The sequence below is a fragment of the Ptychodera flava genome, chromosome 15, assembly GCF_041260155.1.
Source record: "Ptychodera flava strain L36383 chromosome 15, AS_Pfla_20210202, whole genome shotgun sequence".
Classification (NCBI taxonomy): Eukaryota; Metazoa; Hemichordata; class Enteropneusta; family Ptychoderidae; genus Ptychodera; species Ptychodera flava.
This window is the reverse complement of record NC_091942.1, coordinates 8,607,134-8,628,959: the sequence shown is the minus strand read 5'-3', so window position 1 is coordinate 8,628,959 and position 21,826 is coordinate 8,607,134. Positions and strand designations below refer to the sequence as shown.

The following is a 21,826-nucleotide window of genomic DNA, read 5'->3' as shown; positions in this document are numbered from 1 at the left end:
TTATAGACTGAAGCACATGGAGTGTTATTGTAAAATGCTTTGAAACATTGGATGAAAAGAGAACATGTGAGTAATTTTACCTACCTCTACTACCATTAGAGGTACTTACATGTCTCACAAAACTGGCCTGTATAGCAACCTTGGCAGAAACAAGTGTAATCCACACAGTTGTCAATATCAAACGAGGGTTGACAAACGGCATTGTTCAGGCATGGGTTCGACCGGCAGGGATTTACCTCTATAAAGTAAAATAAAATTTTACAATGTTTGCTACTTCTACGCCATGAAGAGATCTGAACTGAAACGAATGCTATTTAACTGACTTAAAATTTCCGGATTTCTTCCTAGCCTGGCTATTTACATCTCCAAACAGTCCTCGGCAATTATGAAATTAAAAATCATCTCAAACTGATTTTATTATGATCAGCACTGGAATAGTTCAACATATTTTCATTGTTCAAACATGATTGTTTGCTTTAATTTAAATCGGCGTGGATACATAAACTCACTTTCAAAGCAATTAACTCCAGAGTAGCATGGATCACAAAGACATTGATATTGCGTACAGTTGAGCTGTATGCAAGTACCTCCGTTTCTACAGGCATTAAATTGACATGGGTCTTGTCCTACAGAGAGAGAGAGAGAGAGAGAGGAGAGAGAGAGGAGAGAGAGAGAGAGTATGTCAGCCCTCATTTAAAGTCATCCCTCATTTGAATTTGTATAAGCAAGGTTATCTTCGTCCTGATTGAATTATAAAATTTAGAGAAAAGGCCACATGGAATTTCATACAATTCAGAGTCTTTCAGTCATCTTTTTGTACTGCCATTGCACTTTTAAAATTGACGTTGGTTGGGACTGGCGACTGTATGTGAGAAAGAGTAGGTTTGTAGGGAGAAAGGTTCAATGGGCAGGAAAAATACTGAATGTTTGGGAATAGAAGGTGAAAGAGAGGAGGCCAGGTGGCAAGTGATTGATGGGATGTAACTTAACAGTGAAGATGTAAGGTAGTTGGTTAGAAGTGTTCTGAGGAGAAGAAGCTTCGACAGACCGCAACGGTAGAGAGACATTTAAAAGTTATCAGTTCAAAATTGGCCGAACGTATTCTTGACATGAATAATATATTACTTCAGGAGATATCTGGCCACGTTTGAGAAGGGAAACGACATAACAACTATGCGACTTACTTGTTTCACAGAATGATCCAGTGTAGCATCCAGGGCAGTCACATGTAACCTGGGTGCAGGAACCAGACACTGCATTGCAGGTACCGCCATTCTGACATGGTATGCTATCACAAGCATTGATGACTGGAGTCATATTTATACATAAAGGCAGAGAGATTATCATCGTCATAAGATAATTTCCCTCACGCTTACTTTTTAAAACGAGTTTTAACATCATTCTAATGGAATCTGTTTTGTTTTGCACCGCAAGAGGATTTATTGAAACTAAGATTCAGCAATTACTCATGGAACATTTACGATGTGCCCATGTCACACTTTTACTTGTGTCAAATATCTTACAGACATTGGCGGCAATATACCTTGAAATTAAACATATCATATCAAGAGGCCACGAGGCGTGAGTCTAACGTTTGGCTCAAAAGCATTTCCTTGGCCCTGTATTTGATGTATTGATTCCAAATTTACGTCAACTTTAAAGTATATTAGGCGTCTGCCAAGTTTTAATGAATATGCTCTGTAACGGACGCGATTTCAAACCGAAATGGCCGCAGGTCAATGTTGATGAATGTAGGTCTGTTTATAAGATTATTCTAAATTGTACCAATTTTACAACATTTGAAATTACTTGTTAATTTCGACCTTTCTTTCTGAAATTGCATGTTACATTACATGTAGAAAAGGTAGTTCACGGTAAAATGACATTTTCCATATAAGATGAAACTTTACTTCAGAATAGATAATGCACGCATTTGTTGTTAAGACTAGCATAAGAGATGATTAACAGATTAAATTCCCGTATATTCGTGAACTTAGACATTTTAAGGTATAATTAAAGTCTGTACCACAAGCGTTTTACCGAAAGAATTCCCTGATATTTACATATGCAAATCGTATGTCAATTTGAACAAACCTAAGTGTCCATAGGGACCGTTATACAAAAATGTAGTGCTACGCAACAATCGGTTTCAAAGAAAATTGTATTAACATATTACACAATAATTACACTGATTTGCATTTTGAGGCACAAAGCTACAACGACAAGCACAAAAATGCCAAGACACCTTCAAGTTTCAAAGTCAATAAGCGCATCTGTTAGACTTGACATGGGTAGGCAGACAATAAAATTAATCCCGATAGCTCTTGGTGCCGTAAATGTGTACAGCAAATAGAAGCAAAAATGGTTGCTAACTCACATGACTCACACAGTCGGCCTGTGTAGCACTGAGGACAGATGCACTGGTAATCAGTGCAGGAGCCTGCAACTCTTGCACAGAAAGCCGCATTCTGACAAGGGTTTGGTGAACATTGGTCCACTCCTGCCAATCAACAATAACGTTCGTCATGCACTCTGTGTCATTAAATGAAATATATTCTAACAGTCTTAATGAATGACAAAACTACTTAACAAGAGCATTTATGATATAGTGTAAAACAGTACTGCATGTATTTACCTAAAAGTGAAGTTCAAATAATACATCCTTGACCAAAGTATATTCGTTGTTTAATTTTATGAAAACTCTTGAACTTAACGTGGGAAGGTTTAAATGCATATTGAGAAATATTGTGCAATGACTCACTGGTTTCACAACGGGCGCCAATGTAGCAGTTATTCTGGCAGACACAGGTGAATAGATAACATGATGCGCCTACTGGACTACAGACACCGCCATTGACACATGGCTGTGAACTGCACGGATTAATGGCTGTATTGTAGAAAAAGTACAGAAAACACATTCGGAATGTTTATTTAGAAGACCTCATTTTCGAGTGTGCATTGATGACACTAGTGTTTTCGTTCGGTCATACAGGTGCATATACAACAGGCATTATGGACAAAACGAATCATGCATAGAGTAAACGATGGATGCTAGTTTATCTCAGTTCAGGCAAACTTTAACATTTCTGTTAAACATTCACCAAAAAGGAAATGGAAAGACATGGTCATTGTATTAATAATATATGAAATATGTATTTTCTTGTTTTACCTTCTTGACAGTATCTCCCTGTGTAGCATTCGGGACATGTACAGGTGAACTCAGTACAGGAGCCAGAATTGGCCAAGCACTGCCCACCATTCTGACACTGATTTGGTTGACACGCATCAACGACTTCGATAAGAAGAGACAAAAGCAAAGAACTACACCAGTCACAATTAGAACTTTAACAATACAACACATTAATTACTGTGACGTTTAAATAATATGCAATCGGAAAGACAAGTGTGTAGATGAAAAGAAAGAGAGCGGTCATACACTATAACTAAATTTCATTGAATATATTTGTAACAAACGAGACTTGAATCATTTAAACGCAGAGTTACATTTTAATGAAACTGAAAAGCAGTTTAAAAATGTCCATGCATAAACAGAGCTAGATACTGTATGGTTGATACTGGAAATCACCGTTTTACACTGAACTTTTTTATTGATAGGTTTCTCCGACAAATTGTACTCGTTATGGTCACCACGTCCGTCTGAGGATGTTTACTTGTCCTTGTAGATGAAATCAAGCCCAACTGACGGCTTAGCTATGACATCAATATTTCTTGGAAATGAAAATTATAATAAGAGGTTGATTTCCTTGCACGGCTCCCAACGCTACTTTGAAATGCTTTATATAATCGTACATTTGCTATACAGCCTAAAGTGATACCTACAGATTTGGCAATTTAGACCAGTATAGCAAGGAGGGCATTGACACAGATATTGTGTACATCCCCCAAGGCGTTGGCACGTTGCCCGTTTTTCACATGGATTTGGTAAACACTGATTAATTTCTGTAGTAGAAAAAAACCAAATGAGCTTTACTGAATAGCAGTTAGCTTATACACACACATATCATAGAAACGAAGGCCTTTATCATGTAAAATCTATTATTGTGTCTAAAATACACAGGATATTAACAAACGTTGCAACTTTAGGAATACTGCTTATGGTAACTGCATGACAAATTACTGTAGAAGAGGAAGCTATTATCTTCGACTGATGTACATTTGATATAAACTGTTCAAACTTGGGTTATAGAATGAAACCATATATCGTTCATTTTGAAAATAATAGCCATAAATTGCACAAGCCAGTCGTAATTAAGTAGTGCGTGATGTTCAGGTTGGGTATATGATGTTCGCAGGACCATTTAGTCAGCCAGCAGTATAACTTAATGTTTGAAACCTGGTCTGAGGACAACCAAACAAATGAAATTCATCTGCAACGCCCTTCCAAACTGTAAAACGATTATGATACTTTTATATTGATGTCGTAATTGTCCGAAAATCACACATGTTAGAAACCGTTTTCAATCGCAGTGAAGAATAGTTGTTTCACATTCTTTCTCTCTCATATTCATATTTTTATTGATAATTATTTGACACAATTCGTCCATAGCTTTTCTGCTTGTCTTTCTATAGCAGGCTTACCGGTCTCACAATTTGACCCTGTGTAGCACTGGCAAGTACAGACGAAGTCTGTGCAGGAACCTTGTACTTGTTGGCAAAACCCATTGTTAAGACATGGGTTGTTTTCACATGGATTCAAATCTGTAAAGGAGAAGAAAAGCTGTAGTTTCATAGTTCAGAGAGATTCAAAATTAAATTGGGATGTGGAACGTGTTTTTCCATCCCCATTCTTTTTCTATAGTTGTTGTAAGAGTTCACAATGTCTTCATCTTGTACATTGTTTCCTTAATCTAATTATGGCCATAGAAGGCGCAATATTATAAAGAGGAAATTCGTCTAGACGCTCAAACCTACCAATTCTTTGCGGGTCTTACTTTTTCTTGACTACTTTTGTAATCTTGAGAGGGGCAATCGACTTTTTGCCAGCGGTTTATTTAGGTATAATTGTAAAATTTGTCCCTCTACATTAATAACACCGAAAATTTTATAGTTCCTGTAAAAAGTTCCTCGCATGAAACTGCACAGTTCTTGATTTGTTTTGTTGAATACAAGTAAAATGTTGCAAGCATTGTAAATGCATTTGGGGGATGTAATTTACCCTGAGTATGCTTTTTAAGGCTTTTATACATCATGAGAGGATCTGTGTTACTTACATGTGGCGCAAGTTGATCCCGTATAACAGTCTACGCAGTCACACTCAAATGTATCACAGGAGGTCGCCCGACAAGTTCCTCCAAACTGGCATGGGAAACTCTGACATGGATTACGTACTGGGCAGCAACAGGTGGAAGAAACAGGAAATACAAAATAAGGCACTGAATCATACTATCTGTTTGAAGACAAGCCATTTTAACTGGCGTACTTAAACCTTAAATATTGAGAATCAATATTGTGTGTGTTTGTGTGTGTGTTTAGCACTTCAGTTTCGAACGGTTTCATCTCCTCGATATTGGGCGGTGATTTCCGTGAGTTAAACAAGCAATAGTCGTCGAGGACTGGTTCTTCGTAATGTGACTCCTTCTCAAAAATGTTACTCTCCATCAGATAAGTTTTATAAAGCTTTTAATCTCTGCGACGAGACATTTCATATTCTCCTTCACTGATGAGATTGGAATGTTCTTCATAGAGTATTTGAAACGAATTCGTTCCATACTTTGGGTCCAGGAGAATAATAAGTCCTCAAACAATGGACTTAAGAGCGTTGTATACCAAAACTTGCCTGTATCTTCTCAGAGTGGTAAAGAGCTCGATGCAAGACTACAGAGCTACATTTCAATAAAGATGACATCAAATCAAGTATGTGTGGTACCTAGTACTCGAGTTTCACGCACACACGCGATCGTCAGATAGGTAGATTTATGAAATTTGCTATAGGTGCTTACGTATGAGTATCAAGTTGAGTAATACCATTTGTTGTTGTGGGTCGAATTGAAATTTGATAACTAAAGTTTGTTTTCGTGTTGACACTTTGGAAACCCAAGACACTTGTTTACCAGGTTAGACTTATCTACATTTATTATGAATAGCTTCTCTGTTAGACTACTGTTACAAGTGCCGCCAATTACGCCAAAGATTACATTGGCCTAACTGACAACACATTTAAAACACGCTATCCAATTCATGTCGAATTTTTCTGAAGCAAGGCATGTGCTAATGGTACAGAGTTATCAAAGAATATGTCTGTCACTTGAAATCTAAGGACAAATCATTTTTTTAGATTATGGTCAAACCTGTCGAAAGCAAGTAGTTCCTCAAATGTGTCTAAGAAATGCCATCTTTGTTTAACAAAGGAGCTGTTCATAATCAATGCGGATGTCCAACCTGTAAAACAAGGTTCTGAGTTAGTCTCCAAGTGCCGACACTAAAACAAATTTCCATTCAACCAACAACAACAAAGGGTTCAACCGAACTTAATACTTATATGTAAGCACCTGAAGCAAATTTCATATAATAAAATCTACCTATCTGACGATCGCGTGTATGCGTGAAATCGAGTATTAGGTATCACACATACTTGATGTGTTTTCGTCTTTATTATAATATTTTTCTGCATTCCTGCATCAAGCACTTTGTCACTCTCAGAAGATATAAACACGTTTTTGTATACAACGCTCCTAAGTCCGTTGTTGAGCACCAGGACCTGCGGTCATGTATGGAACGAGTTTATTTCAAATACTCCATGAAGAACATTCCAATCCCATCTGTGAAGAAGTATATGAAATGTCTCATCGCAAAGACCGAAAGCTTCATAAACGTATCAGATGAAGAGTGCACTTTTTAGGGGGGAGGGAACCAAAGACGAAGAACCAGTCCTCGACAACCATTATGGGTGTAACTTACGAAGTCTCCGCCCCATGTCGAGGAGTTGAAACCTCTCGAAATTTTTTCTTCTCAGCTAACAATTATTTAACACGAATGGACACCTACATGTCTCACAGAACTGTCCAGTATAGCAGCCGAGGCACTGACACCGGAATGTTGTACATGATCCTTGAGTCGGAATGCACACTCCTTCGTTAAAGCATGGGTTTGGCTGGCACTGGTTCAATACTGAAATAAACAGATACAAATACACAGTTTTAGATTAGAAAATCTATAAAATAATTTCAGCGCCAGTAAAGGAGGCAACATAGGATTTCTTATTTTCGTACATTGTGGTGTGACTCTCGAATCAAAGTAATAGAATTGAACGAGAGGATGTTCAATGGAATACTATCGAAAAAGATATTGAAGTGAAGACATAGTGTGAAAAATCACTGAAATGTAAAGGAAATTGGACTGGGCATTGATTAGGACACTTACAGCTAAATAAACACTTAATAACACCAATTGCCTGACGCAAAATGTTCGCTGCCTTTATTCTACACGTCTTACAAACTGGCGTCTCTCTCATCCCACTGAATATATTGTAAGCGATTTCATGCGTGGCGTACGAGAGACATGGGGAAAACATGAGTTGCACTTACAAGTCTCACACGATCCTCCCGTATAGCAACCTTGACAGATACATCTGTAGTCTGTGCAAGAGCCAGGTATTGCAACGCACTGGCCGCCATTTGCACATGGCAGGGAAGCACATTGGTCGATGCCTGTGTGACAAATAGAGCATTTTAAATCAGAGAGAATGATGTAACATGAATTGAGTTGAGCTGCAATGAGGTTCAGATCAAATTTGGTGTATCCCCGTATTGCCCAGTTTGAACCTTTATGGACTTGTTTCAATACAAGGTTAGAAGTATCTTGATTGAAGAGGTGTGAAACTCATATTACAGTATCACATATATCACATGTTTAGGTTTTGAGAACTGATCAGGACAGCTATACTTATGACCAATTATGTGAATTATTATCATTTGGATGACATCGAAGGCTATGCGATTAGAGTAAGAAGACTATTGATGATATTTTTTATGTTTCTGAAAGGAATGACCTGTCGCACATAGCTCGGATTCATTACATTATAATGTTCCAAAATGATTCCTGATAACACAGTATATTTCATTTTGCATCCTTTACGATAGGCCAAACATAAATAGTAAGATGGAACTGACTGAGGTGAGTTACTGCATGAGCTACTGAGCTGTTCCAGTGATTGCAATGAAATGAAATACGAAGAAACCGGAACACTTACGAGTTTCGCAATGATCCCCAGTGTAGCACTGTAGACAGTCACATGCATAATCATCACAGACTTCTGTCTCCCGTCGCACTCGACAGATACCATTGTTAAAACATGGTTGGGACTGACAAGGATTGATTTCTGGATTACAAAACACAAAAAAGGTTCACATATTGCAAGGCACGTTTCCATGGCCTACAATCTTCATTAATTTTCACAAATAAAGGTACACGGGATCAGAAATATGACCAGAAAATAAATTCTGAATAGGACGTTTTTATCATATTGCAATTAAAAAAACTTACCATTTTCGATCGATATCAATTGACACACCATTCTATTCAACTTATACAGAAAGTAACGAAAGCAATTTCAAATTATGGAAATGGCTAATATTTTCTGTTACCCTAAGATGCACTCTTAATCTGACACTTTATAAAAGCACAAGGGCTCTTGCTCGAGACAGGTTTCTGACAAAATTGACGGTTCTTTTCATGATGCCCAACCGGTCTTTGGCTTCATTCTAATATTTGTGGAGGAATTTTAGATTTCACAATTTACATCGTGAGAATTAAAAGTATAATTTCATTTCAGATTTGAAATAGAGAATATAAGACATTTTGAATCAAATTACCACCAGCCTTGTTCTTTTCTTTATCAAATGAAAAAAATCTGTCAACCTGATCACAGATATTTGTCAATAAGTTTCTTTCATCAAAATAGGGAAAGAGGTAGGTTTTCTATAACTTTTAATGTGTTTGTATCCTAAATCTGTTAAAACAACTATAATTTGTAAAACTGTATGATCAAACATCTTGACATAAATGATATCAAAATGAAAGTTTTTTTTTTCTCAGGAGATAATGGGATCAGTGCCTGTATCATTCAAATGGTAGCATTGGACCAGAAATTAGGTTTCGTGACTTGCCTTGATCGCAGTTTAGACCTGTAAAGCAACCCGTACACCGACATGTATAGTCTTCACAGCTTATTGCTATGCAATCTCCACCATTCTGGCATGGATTCTGTCCAAACTGTGAGCATGGATCTTGTACTGCACAGAAACGTAATTAAGGAGGAAAACAGTTCGCAGTTAAAGTAGTAAGCCAGATTGCTGTTATGTCAAATACAGATTGACAGTAAGGGACATATCACCAGAAAAAGAAGCGTAGTACAGGATTTTGGTTCACTACAACAGTAAGGTTCATGAATATGATTAAAGTACAAAGCTCTACACATATATGCAGAAGTTTTGAACATGAATAATTTCATCACTAACTAGCCTACGAGCGGCCATTCCATCTTTTACTGCAAAAAAGATTCTACATGCACTGCCCTTGTAAAAATGAGCTTAGGAATGTCTAAAGTATGACTCTTCCCATTAAAAATTTTATGACGGAATTGCTACCTCTTGGCCGTCTTTAATTGTTATGCAAAACCATTTGCCTAATTCATATGTACCTTTTGTGCACTTAGTACTTTTGCCAAACTTTAACAACATTTTCACAAAATCGACACTGGCTTGTCTGTTCAACTGCTCCTAAGACATGAACTGGCTATATGATAAACTGGCTATATCATATCTCAAAACAAACTGATATACATGAGTAGATTCCAGTTTGAAGGAAACCAGCTAGTCATTTGTGTGAAATGGCTCAAGGTATGAAAACAAATTGTGGCAAAAAGATCACACAGCTGCCGTGGAGTGGACAGATAGAGCCCAAACCATAGGTCCCCCAGGGTTTTGAAGTCTAATTTGGTCACAGGTTTAGAATTTGGTTAAGGGCATATATATATATATATATATATATATATATATATATATATATATATATATATATATATATATATTATATATATATATATATATATATATATATATATATTATATATATATATATATATATATATATATATATATGATATGAATGCAAATATATAAAAAGCAGTACTTACACATGTTACAGTCCAGTCCAGTGTAACAACCCTGGCAGCGACATACAAACTCTGTACACGACCCTGCGACGGGTTGGCAAATGCCATTGTTTTGGCATGGATTTGGCTGGCATTGGTCTTCAACTGTATGATAAAGAAATTTCAGAGATTAAAACTAGATTATGTCATATTATAAGTTAACAATGCAAGATGTGAGTGATATTTAGATAACTATCAGCTCTATCTTAATTTTGCAAATTTGGCTAATACCCATTGATTCAATGTCATTAAAAAACAACAATATGAGTTATAAAGATTTCTTCAAATGATAACCATCTCATTTAATTTGTTTATTCATGTCGAAGATCAACTACAGCCTTAAGGCCTTAATTATTGTTAGTTTAACTGTCCCTCTCAAATTTTCACTCGATCAACATTCATCTGTATACTCCTTATGAAAGAAGGAAAATCGTTTTCCTCGTTTTCTACTCCGTACCGCGAAAGAATATACTTACAATGTTTCAAAGTTCCGATGGTGCCTACATTGCTGTATATATGAAATGTAAATCTAGGTGATATGCACTATGCTGTTACGGTTTTCAACGACATCGTCAGGAAATTATCATATATGCCTGAAAATGGACTGTCTTATTGAATATAGATATGTTCAAAATAAAGAAAAACATAACAGGTGTCATCCGAAGAAAATGGAAATCACTGCCATGTTACGCATAAGCAGTATGTTATGATACCATATTTCTGCAAAGTACAAATGTCACTCTATCTGCTTACGAGTTTCACAGTTACTTCCACTATAACATCCCTGACAGCTGCATGTATAGTCTGTACACGAACCAGGTACTTGTGTGCAGAATCCATTGTTGAGGCATGGGTTTGGCTGGCATGGATTTTGCTCTAAAAAGCGGAACAACAAAATGGAACACTTGTACCGGATTTGAAGTGGTTCAGTGAATATTCACAGAAACTTCATGTTTAATTAAGTTTGTAATACCGTACAGTACAATATGGCCAAATGCTTTGTAGAGCCTTTTATTGAATGAGGTTACTTATGCATCCCTTTTTGGCATATTGTTGTGCCCCATCCATGCTATGATCATTAAAAGTACATTGCCACTGTTAACTGATACAAACTGACAATATCAATCGTCATCCGCCTCACTTTCACGTTTACTTGTAAGCATATCGTGTCAAATTAGCTAACGTAGCTACATGCCAGCAAATTATACAGCCACATTGGCCAACCTTACACAACTAAGATTAACTTCTCTGCTATGAAAATTCATTTCACGTCAATCTGCAAGTTAAATACAAATAAATAACAATGTGTACGAGCGAAAGCAATATGGAAACAAATACAACAAACAAAATATCAACAAACAATGATACTAAATCGTAAAATTTAACTCCTTCTAAAATATATTTCTGTGCGAAATTGGAACTTAAAGATCGAATAAAACGTGAACTCACGAATTTCACAAATATTTCCTAGGAAGCAATTTGGGCAGTTGCAATGGAACAGCGTGCATGCTGGTGGAGCAGCTGGCTGACACTGTCCTCCATTTCTACATGGGAAGCTACCACAAGGATTTTGTACTGCAGAAGGCAAAACAAAAAACTTTCGATGTCATGCATATACTGATGGCACTTCCTTGAAGAGTATATTACTGTCATTATTGCTAGAAACCTTGGATTAAAAAGTAATAGTAGTTAACAAAATGGAAACAACCTTTTGATTCGTGTACTTCGATTCCGATCAAAAACGTATTGAAAAATTCCTGATGTGTTTATATTTTGAAGCAATTTGATTCAAACGTTTGAGACTTCGACTGTTGATTTAAACAATTGACTACACTGTAGAGGAGAGAAAGAGAGTCTCAAAATGTTAGCCACTGATTAAGCAAGGACCTTTCAAATTTGTTTGCATTTTTCAAGCAATATCATAAGATCGATAAAAACACCACCATTTCCAGGAGTCTCAAAGTATGTGCTGAAATTTTTTCGAATATCTTACAATCGAAAAACGTTCGATTGGGCAGATTAGTATTAAATCGATTCGATGATTTAGTCAGGAGTACTGAAAATTGCTGTGAGGATTTCAGACAAAAACGGCAAAATTTTTCGCAAATTGCCAAGGATTATATGAGGGAGTATATGAGGTAAAAAGGAACTCTGTTCGACTTACATGACTCACAGTATTCACCAGTGTAACAACCGACACACGAGCATTGGAAGTCGGTGCATTGACCAGCTGGCACATAGCATGTTCCGCCATTTTGACATGGATTGACTGCGCAGGGATCTCGTCCTGTAGGAAATTAATAATTCAAAGATTTTCTCATAACCGATCTGACAAAAATATATCAACAAAAGTAATACAATGAACTAATATCTGGCTTCTACTAAGGGTATATTGAGGTGTGGCTATAATTTCTTTCGTCTATAGTGCCAACAGTGTTGGTATATTTTGCAAAAATGAACAAGTCATCGTCGATTACACAGCCCCCACTTGTTAATAGGGACTATACATACAAGTTCTCGAATAGGACAGAGTCCTGTTCATTAATTGCGATACAGATGGGGCATAATGGCCGAGAATGAGTTTGTAGTACAGTTACGGTTCAACTGTTGAATTGAACAAGTGATATCTGAAGACAGTATTGATTGCAAATAGCAATAGTAATGGCAGTGACAGCCGTAAAAAACTAAAGACGGTAGTGGAATTTGGTAGTTCAACGTTCCACATGCAATTATATTTGAAGTCGTATTTAAAACTATGACCAGAGTACAAGCAGTGTCCGATAACTTGCTGTTAATATGCAAAGAAACATTGCCAACTATAAGCTTGGCGTCACTGTCAACGGACCTAAACAAAAGTAACCATGTATTTGTGGGACAATAAATTTGCATAAGGTTTATGCAAGGTAGCTCTTATAAATATCAATGCAATCATGCTTGAGGTTTGAGTCATAGCATTTTGAGAGAGTTTGCTTTTTTACCTAATTTGAATGTTTTTGATACAAACATGTTATGAGCATGCGGCCATATTGGATCTTATTGTGAAACAAATCGACGTGCGTATGTATGACATAGGTCAATGTTATTGAACCAACTTTGAAAGAAATCGGTTCATATGTCTGAGAAATACTTAATGACGGACACACGCACGCACCCACGCAAGCACGCACGCATGCAAGGGCGAACGCATGGACTTGACCAAAACCACCTGTCCCCCCGGAATACGTCCGTAGGGACTAATAATAGATCATTATTTTTTGTTAGTTTTTCCGAATAAATCTGTCTTAGCAAATGTTTACACGGTGTAAATGGTAGCAAACTGTTTTGTATGCAGTTTGACACAGTTAATTTATACCAATTAATATTTTGAGAAAGGCTGACCACATTCTTCAGAAAATAACAACAATAACTATATCAAGGTAAATCATTTGAAGACAAAACCAACTTCCGCTCAAAAGCCTGAAACCAAGCCAATGAATGAATGAACGGAAACAAGCTCAAAACGCTGACAATATTGTAGTAAATGGTTAACAAACTAGCAGCACAGGCTGGTCGGTCTTACCTGGCCAAGATGGTCAACAATTAACATGCCCAAGAATATACGTATGAAGAATGTTACACTTGGTCACAATTACAAGTGATCTGTGCATCACAAGCAAGGACTATAGTACATAGATGACATACATATGCCTTTTGACAATCGGTTAACTGGATAATGTAGCTTTGTTATTACATTTCAGCAGAGGTTTCGTACTTTGACTCGCAGAAACCTAAAATCAGTAAAGTATATGCAGTGAACAAGACTTCTCATGTTTACTTCAGAGCCTTGGCAAATCTTTCAATGAACGTCTATACACTCGCCTTGTAGAAAACAAGACGATATTAAAACAAGGGTCCGGATTGATTATTTAGAAAACTTCAGAAAAAATAAAAGAGACTGACTGTTTTCACAAAAGGTTCCGAAATAACACTCGGAACAGGCACAGTTGGAGGCTGTACACGATACGCTCTGGCAAACCCCTCCATTTAGGCAAGGTCTGTTGTCACAAGGATCCATGACTGTAAAAGGAAATATGAAAATTGTGAAAAGAACAAATTAAACACAACTAAAGTAAAAATCGTCACTCGAATGGAGTCAGCCTTCAGTATTAATCTGGTTTAATTTTTTTTAGACTGAAGAATTGAAATGAAAAACGGAAATCAGCACATACATAATATATTGATAGAGTTCCATACATATATATATATATATATATATATATATATATATATATATACATACATATCTTCATACATGGATACATACATACAGACAGACCGACCGACCGACAGACAGACAGACAGACAGACAGACAACTTAGAGATATACTGACAGGTCTGGCATTGTCTGCCAGTGTAACATCCACTGCACACACATGTGTATTCAGTACAAGATCCTACGACTGGTTGGCAGAATCCATTGTTTTGGCAGGGATTTGGATCACACGGATTCAGGACTAGAAATAAATCAAAGACCGCACATCAGTAAAAGTTAAGGTTATATTCATCGCAGAAATAAAATGTTTTAACCTTTCACTGACTCATAAGATAACCGTTGAATTTTACGCATTCATCACCAATAATATGAACAAAAGTTATTATGCTTCCTAATTTTGGATTATAAAGTCCTTTTACCTTTAATGATTAATTGTTACTTGGATTTCACATTAGAACATTTGCCCCTCCATCTATGAGTAAGACATATTTTTTGCTTCAAAAGATCCGGTCTCTAGACTAAAATCAACAGGGAAATGTTAGGAATTTTCCCTTCGCAACATTAAACCCAAAGCTACAAATACAGGCAATTGACTATCCAAAAAGGAATACACCACGACATTGTTGAATCGCAGAGTTGCAGAGTAGACAATACTTTGGTGGAGTACATACATATAGAGCATGTCAAGCCTGTATAGCACTGTCTGCATTCGCACGTGTACGCATCGCAGGAAGGTGATGGGTCAGACCGACGACATGTACCACCAAATTCACATGGAAAACTCTGGCATGGATCGATTACTAGAAAAATGAAAATTAAAAAAAAATCTTTAAATCAATAATGCAATATCAAGATTTCGAAGCTCTCACAGCTCTCACAGCATGTCAGAAGTGTTGAACGTTTCTGACATAAAACAAAACTGTTTAACGTAGCTGAAGTGGTAGTCAAGACGTTACACCGTCGTTGATACCCATACCTGTGACATTCAGTGTGTTTTAACTAAAATTTGCGACAAGGCGCGGGTCTGAGTGTAATATCTGATTAGTTTTAATCGTAGTGTTACTATGAAACGGTATATAAAAATATATCATTCTTCTTTTGGTAAAAGGAGCAGGCAGTCTGATTGAATGAAGAAAATTGCAGATTAAAAAGTAATGTTTCCTTTATACACTTACGTCTTTCACAAAGTGTTCCAGTATAACAGCCAATACAAGTACATGTGTTCAGTGTACAGGAGCCAGGAACAGCTTCACACACACCACCATTAAGGCATGGGTTGTTTTGGCATGGATCCATCACTGAACAGGTGAAAGAAAAACAACAACATGTGTTCTCTTTGTTGTGTTTATTTTGTTGTCAGTCTTTGCAAGCTCATTACTCTTGGTTCCATCTCTTCAAATTTCCTAACAAGCCAGGATTTTCAAGCCGTGAAAAAACATTATCACAAACCTATCACTGAATATAGAAAGTACCTAACAGTAATTGTTTGCATATCTGGAAAAAACTGAGCTTCTTATGAAAAGTACATATCTCTTTTTGTCATTTTCTATTGTCGAATACAAAATCACAAGGGATGAGGTCGAGGAGCATTTTCCTGGAATTGAGGTTGACATACAGTGCCTATTTAAGAATTAGAACTTACACGTTTCACAGTTGGTACCAGTGTAGCACTGCAGACAATGGCACTGATAGTATGAACACTGATTTCCAGGAGTTGTGCAGGTACCACCATTCTGGCACGGATTGCTGTTACAAGGATTCACACCTGTTGTGAATATGAAACCAACATTATTAATTAACGGGCTCCCAACACAGAGAATTTTGCTCAATTTTTTTTTGCAAATATTCATTCAATTTTGATTTATCTGTTAACCGAAGATTAAAATATTGATCGGGTTCACCTTCAGCTTGTCAAGCAGTCGTTTTAAAATGTTAATTTATGCAAATGTATACAATTCACCAGATTTCCAGGCTTCTCTTTTCTCCCAATTTTAAGATTTCCGAAGAATTTAACTCAACTCTGGCTGGGTCAAATTTTCTGATATTTTCACATATATTATTATAATGCCATATAAAAACGACTATTCTGTTCAGCCTTAACGTTCTTACGTTTTGAATAGGAAGCATTTTATTTTGCTTATCATGTTTTAATCAGTTTTTGAGAGTCAGTCTTTAAACCCATGCCATTTTAGAATGAGCATAGATAATTCAAAATACTGTAGTCGTCTATTTCTACATTTACTCTAAGACTTGTTTTAAGTAAAATATTTCATTTCAGAAGATAATATCAAGTTTTTGACTTAAATTGATTATTATTATTTATACGTACCTAAATTGAAGGTTTTACCCCAAATATACACCCTTTTACCCTACGAGTAAACTATTGCTACTGCAATGAACTTGCGCTTCTCTGCTTTTTCAACATATACAGTATGAGGGGGTTTCCTTGTCATCTTAGATGAGAAACATTCCTTTAAAACAAACTGGGTTATCAACGTGCAGTTCCGCCTTAAAAGATAGAAGACAATATTCGCAGTCTGTGGTTCAACATTTTCAATCGTGTACTTTTCATCATGGTAGTTACAAAAATCGGAAGACTGCAAAAGAGGTTCAGATTCAGGAAACAAGAAAAGAGGTACAAGGGCATTTTCTTCATTGAAAATAATTTACTGTAATAGTACAACATGTGTAGGTCACTCTTTTAAGACAAATATGTTGTAGTTGTTCGGAAGCACTAGGACACTAAGAAATGAATGGAAGCCAAGTTTTACATCGATGATAACGAAAATGTTAGGTACCTGACAGTAATGCAGCATTTGAAGATATTTAAACTAACAGTTCTGCAATTTTAGCGGGATGGAAAGTCCACTACCTTCTGATGCCGTTTTATTCGTACCAGAGCAGTTTCATAGAAACAATAACATATTTCAGTACATACGTTACTAAATTATTAAAGGTTATGTCCAGTGCATATATACTCACGTATTGCACAGGTCTGGCCAGTGTAACAGAATTGACAACTGCAGCGATAGGTTTCACAGGTTTGTTGCAAACATAATCCATCATTTTGGCAAGGGTTTGGCTGGCATGGATTCATCACTGTAAAAAAGAAATACATAATGGCTCAGGCAATTGTTGACTCTCTCAAATATTATTTATGGATAACATTTTGGGCAAACTAAAATTTTTCATCGCAGCTCTCAAAAATTACAACTATTCGACAGAACATATAGTCAGTCAAAGTCCAGACTGAAATTTAGATACCTTACAATTGTTGATTAACCTTTTGTTCAAATTCCGAATTTTGCCGTGATTTAAAAGATTCGCATACTTCCCAATATCTTATTGACCTATATGTTAATCTGCAATGTGGATTTAAAGGAAGTGAAATTTAACTTACATTGTTCACAAATTGTACCAGTGAAGCAGCCAGGACATGCGCATGTAAACAGAGAACACTGGTTTGGAGGCTCTGCCGGTATGCATTGACCACCACTTTGGCACGGATTGGGCTGGCAGGGGTCCATCACTGCAGGTAAGTATAGTTTTGATATATGTCATTATCAGAAAACCACAGCATTCTCAAATTAATGATATACAGACAGAAACATGTATAAAAATTCATTAAACTTTGAATTATTCTCTCTCTCTCTCTCTCTCTCTCTCTCTCTCTCTCTCTCTCTCTATATATATATATATATATATATTATATATATATGTGTGTGTGTGTTGTGTGTGTGTGTGTTTGTCTGTGTTTCTGTCGGTCTGTATGTATGACTGTGTGTCTCTTTGTCTGTTTGCGTTTTTTGTGTCTTTGTGTCCTGTTTTCATGTTTTCATGGTGCACATTGTTTGTTTTGAACAGAAACAGTTTATGATGCATGGAAGTTCTCAAAGTTTTGGAGATACTTAGAGATACGAAAGTACAAACTCACATAATTCACAGTACTGCCCGAGTAACAGCCAACACAAAAACAATCTGCCTCGGTACATTCATTAATGGCTGACGGCACACACTGGCCTTGATTTAGGCACTGATTCGGCTGGCACGGGTCAAGCACTGGTTCAATGGAAAGTTGCAAAATTGAAATGTTGAGTTATGTTTGCTTTTTCAGTATCAGTATTGTCAATCGCATTCTTATGAACTGAAATTAGTTTTCATCCATTATACTGCACAAGCAGTGAGAATATTGCACTGGAATATGTTACACATGAAGAATGCTAAAAAACAGTATCTGAAAGGAGGATTACAAACGAAGGAAAGCTACCCAAAAGCTGGTAAATAGTGTAATGTCTATAATAGTAATCACATCTCCCAATAAGAGTATGTATACGGAAATTTCTGACTGAATTTGAATGTATGTGGATAATAGTTTGCGATTAGATATGTTTATAAGACACCAGAAAATTTGCCAAGGAATTGCAACTGACAATGGATAAATCAGGATGACAAAGGTACAGTCCATGGAATATTGCGGCCAGACAATATTCCACTTTATTCATACATATGGAAGTAGTAATTATGCCAAAAATCAGTTTTTAAATATTTTCGTTTGTTTTGTTGATTTTAACCTAGGAGGGGTGATTCCCACTGACGTACATGACGGACACCTTGATACAGCCGATAAGATTGAAATTTCATTTTATCGATGGTTTTTCAACGAGATACTTCATTGCATTGAATTTTATGAATAACTTCTTCCTCCAACCAAATAATGGGTAGCGAGTAAGCAATATGATGAATGGTCATCACAGGGGAGGCGAATTCTACGGTTTTTATACAGAGGGATACCTGACCAATCAAAATTTGTGACGTACTTTGCGTGTTCAAGAGTTTATTGATTATTTCAAAATTGCTTCTTTCCTTCTGTGGCCACAGCGTCCCATCACCACAGTTAGATTTTTGCGCGCCGCGAAATACTTTAGTTCCTTCATTAATGTGAACATGGGCTGGTAGCGAAACGAAAACTTGCGCCGAGAAGTACTAGGTACATGACATGTGAACTACTGCAATGCCTTGTTGTAAACGTCACTTGATTCATTGATTCAATAGAACATATCCTTGACCACAAAGACAATATCTGGTACACGTTGAATGTGAATAGAGTTTTAACGTACTTACATCTTTCACAATTTTGGCCACTGTAACAACCTGGACATGTACAGCTATATAATGTGCAGACACCAGGTTGTCCTAAGCAGGTCCCACCGTTCTGGCATGGGTTGATTGGTGTACACGGATTGATAGCTGTAGTAAGGAATAAGCTTAATTAATTTGACATATTGATCTATTAACTAGGTCGAGTAGAATAAAGGCAGACAATGATGATCATTTGCCATATTTAAGATGATTAAGTGGTTTCTCCTTACGGTGATATTGTGCTTTAGTAGATTCAGTTTCACGTTTACTTTTGAGTAATTTTTAGAATGGTACTGTGCATTTTGAAAAATCCAATGAACTTCAGACATAATTAAATTGGCATTATTGACAGGTAGGTAATATAAGGTTATTCACAAAATACCGGGATTTATGTCCGAGTATATAATGTAGCATGTAGGACAATACCGAAGCGCACAATGTACGAGGACATAATTCCGGTATTTTGTGAATAACCTTAATATTATACACCTTTTTAATCTCATTTTACCACAAAAAGTCAAAATTAGGGCGTTTTTAGGATGTTCGTCGCGCACTGCACTGAGTGAGCGCGATCAGTCTGGGATAGCGTTCAGCGCGTCCGCTTAAAGGCGGAGCCTTCCTTTAAAAGGACGCCAAGGTATGGCGGCGTTCATTGTGTAAGTGGACACCAAACAGGCAACACGCGGGCACACACTCCAGAAAATGCCACTTTTTAGTTTTCCCCGGCCGTAAAAACACAGACAGACTGCCAAGCGGTCAGCGTGAAGTTGCTGCCGATCGAACTCTGTGGTTATATTCAAAGTCTAACGCGACTGGAAGACATTTTTTTAGGAAATTCGAGCGTTTGTAGTGGGGAATCAATGACTGTTGGCTATTTGAACCGACCGTCAATCAAAAGCTTGCATAAACTCTGTTTACAGGATTAGCAAAATGTGACAAAAGGTTGAGATCAGTTTGTGTAATTAATGTTATAGAAATCAAACATCATACTGGCCATGTGTTTGACTGGGAGGAGAACTCCACTAATGCGAGAACCTGGGATTGAAAAGTGCGGCTTTAAAGCATACAGGGTCCCAATAGAACGAAATGTTGTAGGTCAGCGGCATAATTTCACCCAAATTCACAGACTTTGAAAAGATCACAGTTCACTGTGTGAAGCACTGAATGCTTTGAAGTATATTTCTGGGACAAAATGTAAAATTATCTTTGTTCTTCCCCGTGTTCATGTAAAGGTGTTATGAGGTCAGAGGTCAAATAGCGTCCAATAGCACCTAAAGTTTTTGTACTCCTCGTCAAAGTTACTGGACTCAGCGTCCTCTGATACCGAAACTTAATATTCAACAAAACCCAATAGGTTACAGACGCAGGTGTATATTAATCTCTAATCCAACCCTCAACATCCGTTACAATTACATGGACGACTGCATTGCAAGACTTATAAACTTTTTCCAAACTTATTAAAGAGATCAATACCGTCAGTACTCTAAAACAGGGATGACATAATCGAAATTTCCAGAGTTAAGTAAGCAAAATACCCCACAACATGTCTAGTTTTGAATTTCCTTCAGCTGAACTAAACTGTGGATAACTTATTCTGCATCTAACGCTTAATATGTTCATTTAGTTAGAAGTAGCACTGTGACCCTTACGTTCAGAACAGGTTGGACCAGAAAAGCACTCGGGACATTGACATTGGAAATCTGTACAACTTCCTGGAACTTGATTGCAGAAACCACTATTCTGACAAGGGTTGGGAAAGCATGGGTTCATCCCTGTGTAAAAGAAGAACAAAAAAACAAAACCTTATGTATTGATAATAACATGTAAATTATTTATTTGTTATCGGGTATGCAAATCATCCTGAATAATTACTACAAGTCATGAAGTCCTCTACTTCCAACATTATAAAATTGACATGTAGTCTGATGAAGTAGTTTACCATCAGAACGTCGAAACTATGCGATACAAACATGATAAAATCCAGACAGAAAGCCACACATCAAGTTTAGAAGGGCTTGAACAGAACGATCAACACGGAGTTCTGAGCCAGAAAGAGTAAATATTCCTAAAGTTGTGATAAAGACAACTAAAGAGAGATATCTGCAGTATAGGTACGCTCCATTGGAAAAAATGCCAACACCATATCTGGCAATCATGCAAATGAAGTTTTAACATGACACACAATGTTAGACTGATTTTCACCTGAGGCGAAGGTTGCAGATTTTGATTTGTAAAGGTGGCACTTTTTTCAGACAATCTGTGCA

At 36.8% G+C, this 21,826-nt stretch overlaps 2 protein-coding genes and 2 long non-coding RNA genes across 4 annotated transcripts; all 4 read right to left on the bottom strand.

Annotated features, from left to right (window-relative positions):
* Nucleotides 1-95: 95 nt before the first annotated feature.
* Nucleotides 96-3,878, bottom strand: LOC139152235 (fibropellin-1-like). The gene is made up of 7 exons (XM_070725376.1): nt 3,841-3,878; nt 3,170-3,321; nt 2,762-2,887; nt 2,378-2,500; nt 1,185-1,307; nt 510-626; nt 96-238 (listed from the first exon to the last, which is right to left on the bottom strand). Exons 1-7 carry the CDS (start codon nt 3,876-3,878, stop codon nt 96-98), a joined length of 822 nt encoding a protein of 273 aa, XP_070581477.1.
* A 727-nt stretch (nt 3,879-4,605) lies between these two features.
* Nucleotides 4,606-7,128, bottom strand: LOC139152338 (uncharacterized). Its single transcript, XR_011556602.1, has 3 exons — nt 7,006-7,128; nt 5,232-5,348; nt 4,606-4,719 (listed from the first exon to the last, which is right to left on the bottom strand). It is a non-coding gene; the product is annotated as an uncharacterized lncRNA (long non-coding RNA).
* A 1,950-nt stretch (nt 7,129-9,078) lies between these two features.
* LOC139152234 (fibropellin-1-like) lies at nt 9,079-17,950 on the bottom strand. The gene is made up of 12 exons (XM_070725375.1): nt 17,824-17,950; nt 17,406-17,522; nt 16,066-16,188; nt 15,599-15,721; nt 15,095-15,223; nt 14,542-14,664; nt 14,111-14,227; nt 12,336-12,458; nt 11,621-11,746; nt 10,925-11,047; nt 10,154-10,276; nt 9,079-9,251 (listed from the first exon to the last, which is right to left on the bottom strand). The coding sequence occupies exons 1-12, from the start codon at nt 17,948-17,950 to the stop codon at nt 9,079-9,081; spliced, it is 1,527 nt and encodes a 508-aa protein (XP_070581476.1).
* A 453-nt stretch (nt 17,951-18,403) lies between these two features.
* Nucleotides 18,404-21,334, bottom strand: LOC139152337 (uncharacterized). The gene is made up of 3 exons (XR_011556601.1): nt 21,212-21,334; nt 19,545-19,670; nt 18,404-18,482 (listed from the first exon to the last, which is right to left on the bottom strand). It is a non-coding gene; the product is annotated as an uncharacterized lncRNA (long non-coding RNA).
* Nucleotides 21,335-21,826: the final 492 nt, after the last annotated feature.

Excerpts from the sequence above, each read along its gene's own strand:
- LOC139152234 (XM_070725375.1), bottom strand. The coding sequence starts at position 17,950 with ATGGACCCCTGCCAGCCCAATCCGTGCCAAAGTGGTGGTCAATGCATA. Across the intron at positions 17,523-17,823 it reads TGGTACAATTTGTGAACAAT|TGATGAATCCATGCCAGCCA; the intron begins GTAAGTTAAATT and ends TCTTTTTTACAG. Across the intron at positions 11,048-11,620 it reads AGGAAATATTTGTGAAATTC|AGCAAAATCCATGCCAGCCA; the intron begins GTGAGTTCACGT and ends TCCGCTTTTTAG.
- LOC139152235 (XM_070725376.1), bottom strand. The coding sequence starts at position 3,878 with ATGCCCTCCTTGCTATACTGGTCTAAATTGCCAAATCT. Across the intron at positions 2,888-3,169 it reads AGGGAGATACTGTCAAGAAG|CCATTAATCCGTGCAGTTCA; the intron begins GTAAAACAAGAA and ends TCTACAATACAG. Across the intron at positions 627-1,184 it reads TGGATCATTCTGTGAAACAA|GACAAGACCCATGTCAATTT; the intron begins GTAAGTCGCATA and ends CTCTCTCTGTAG.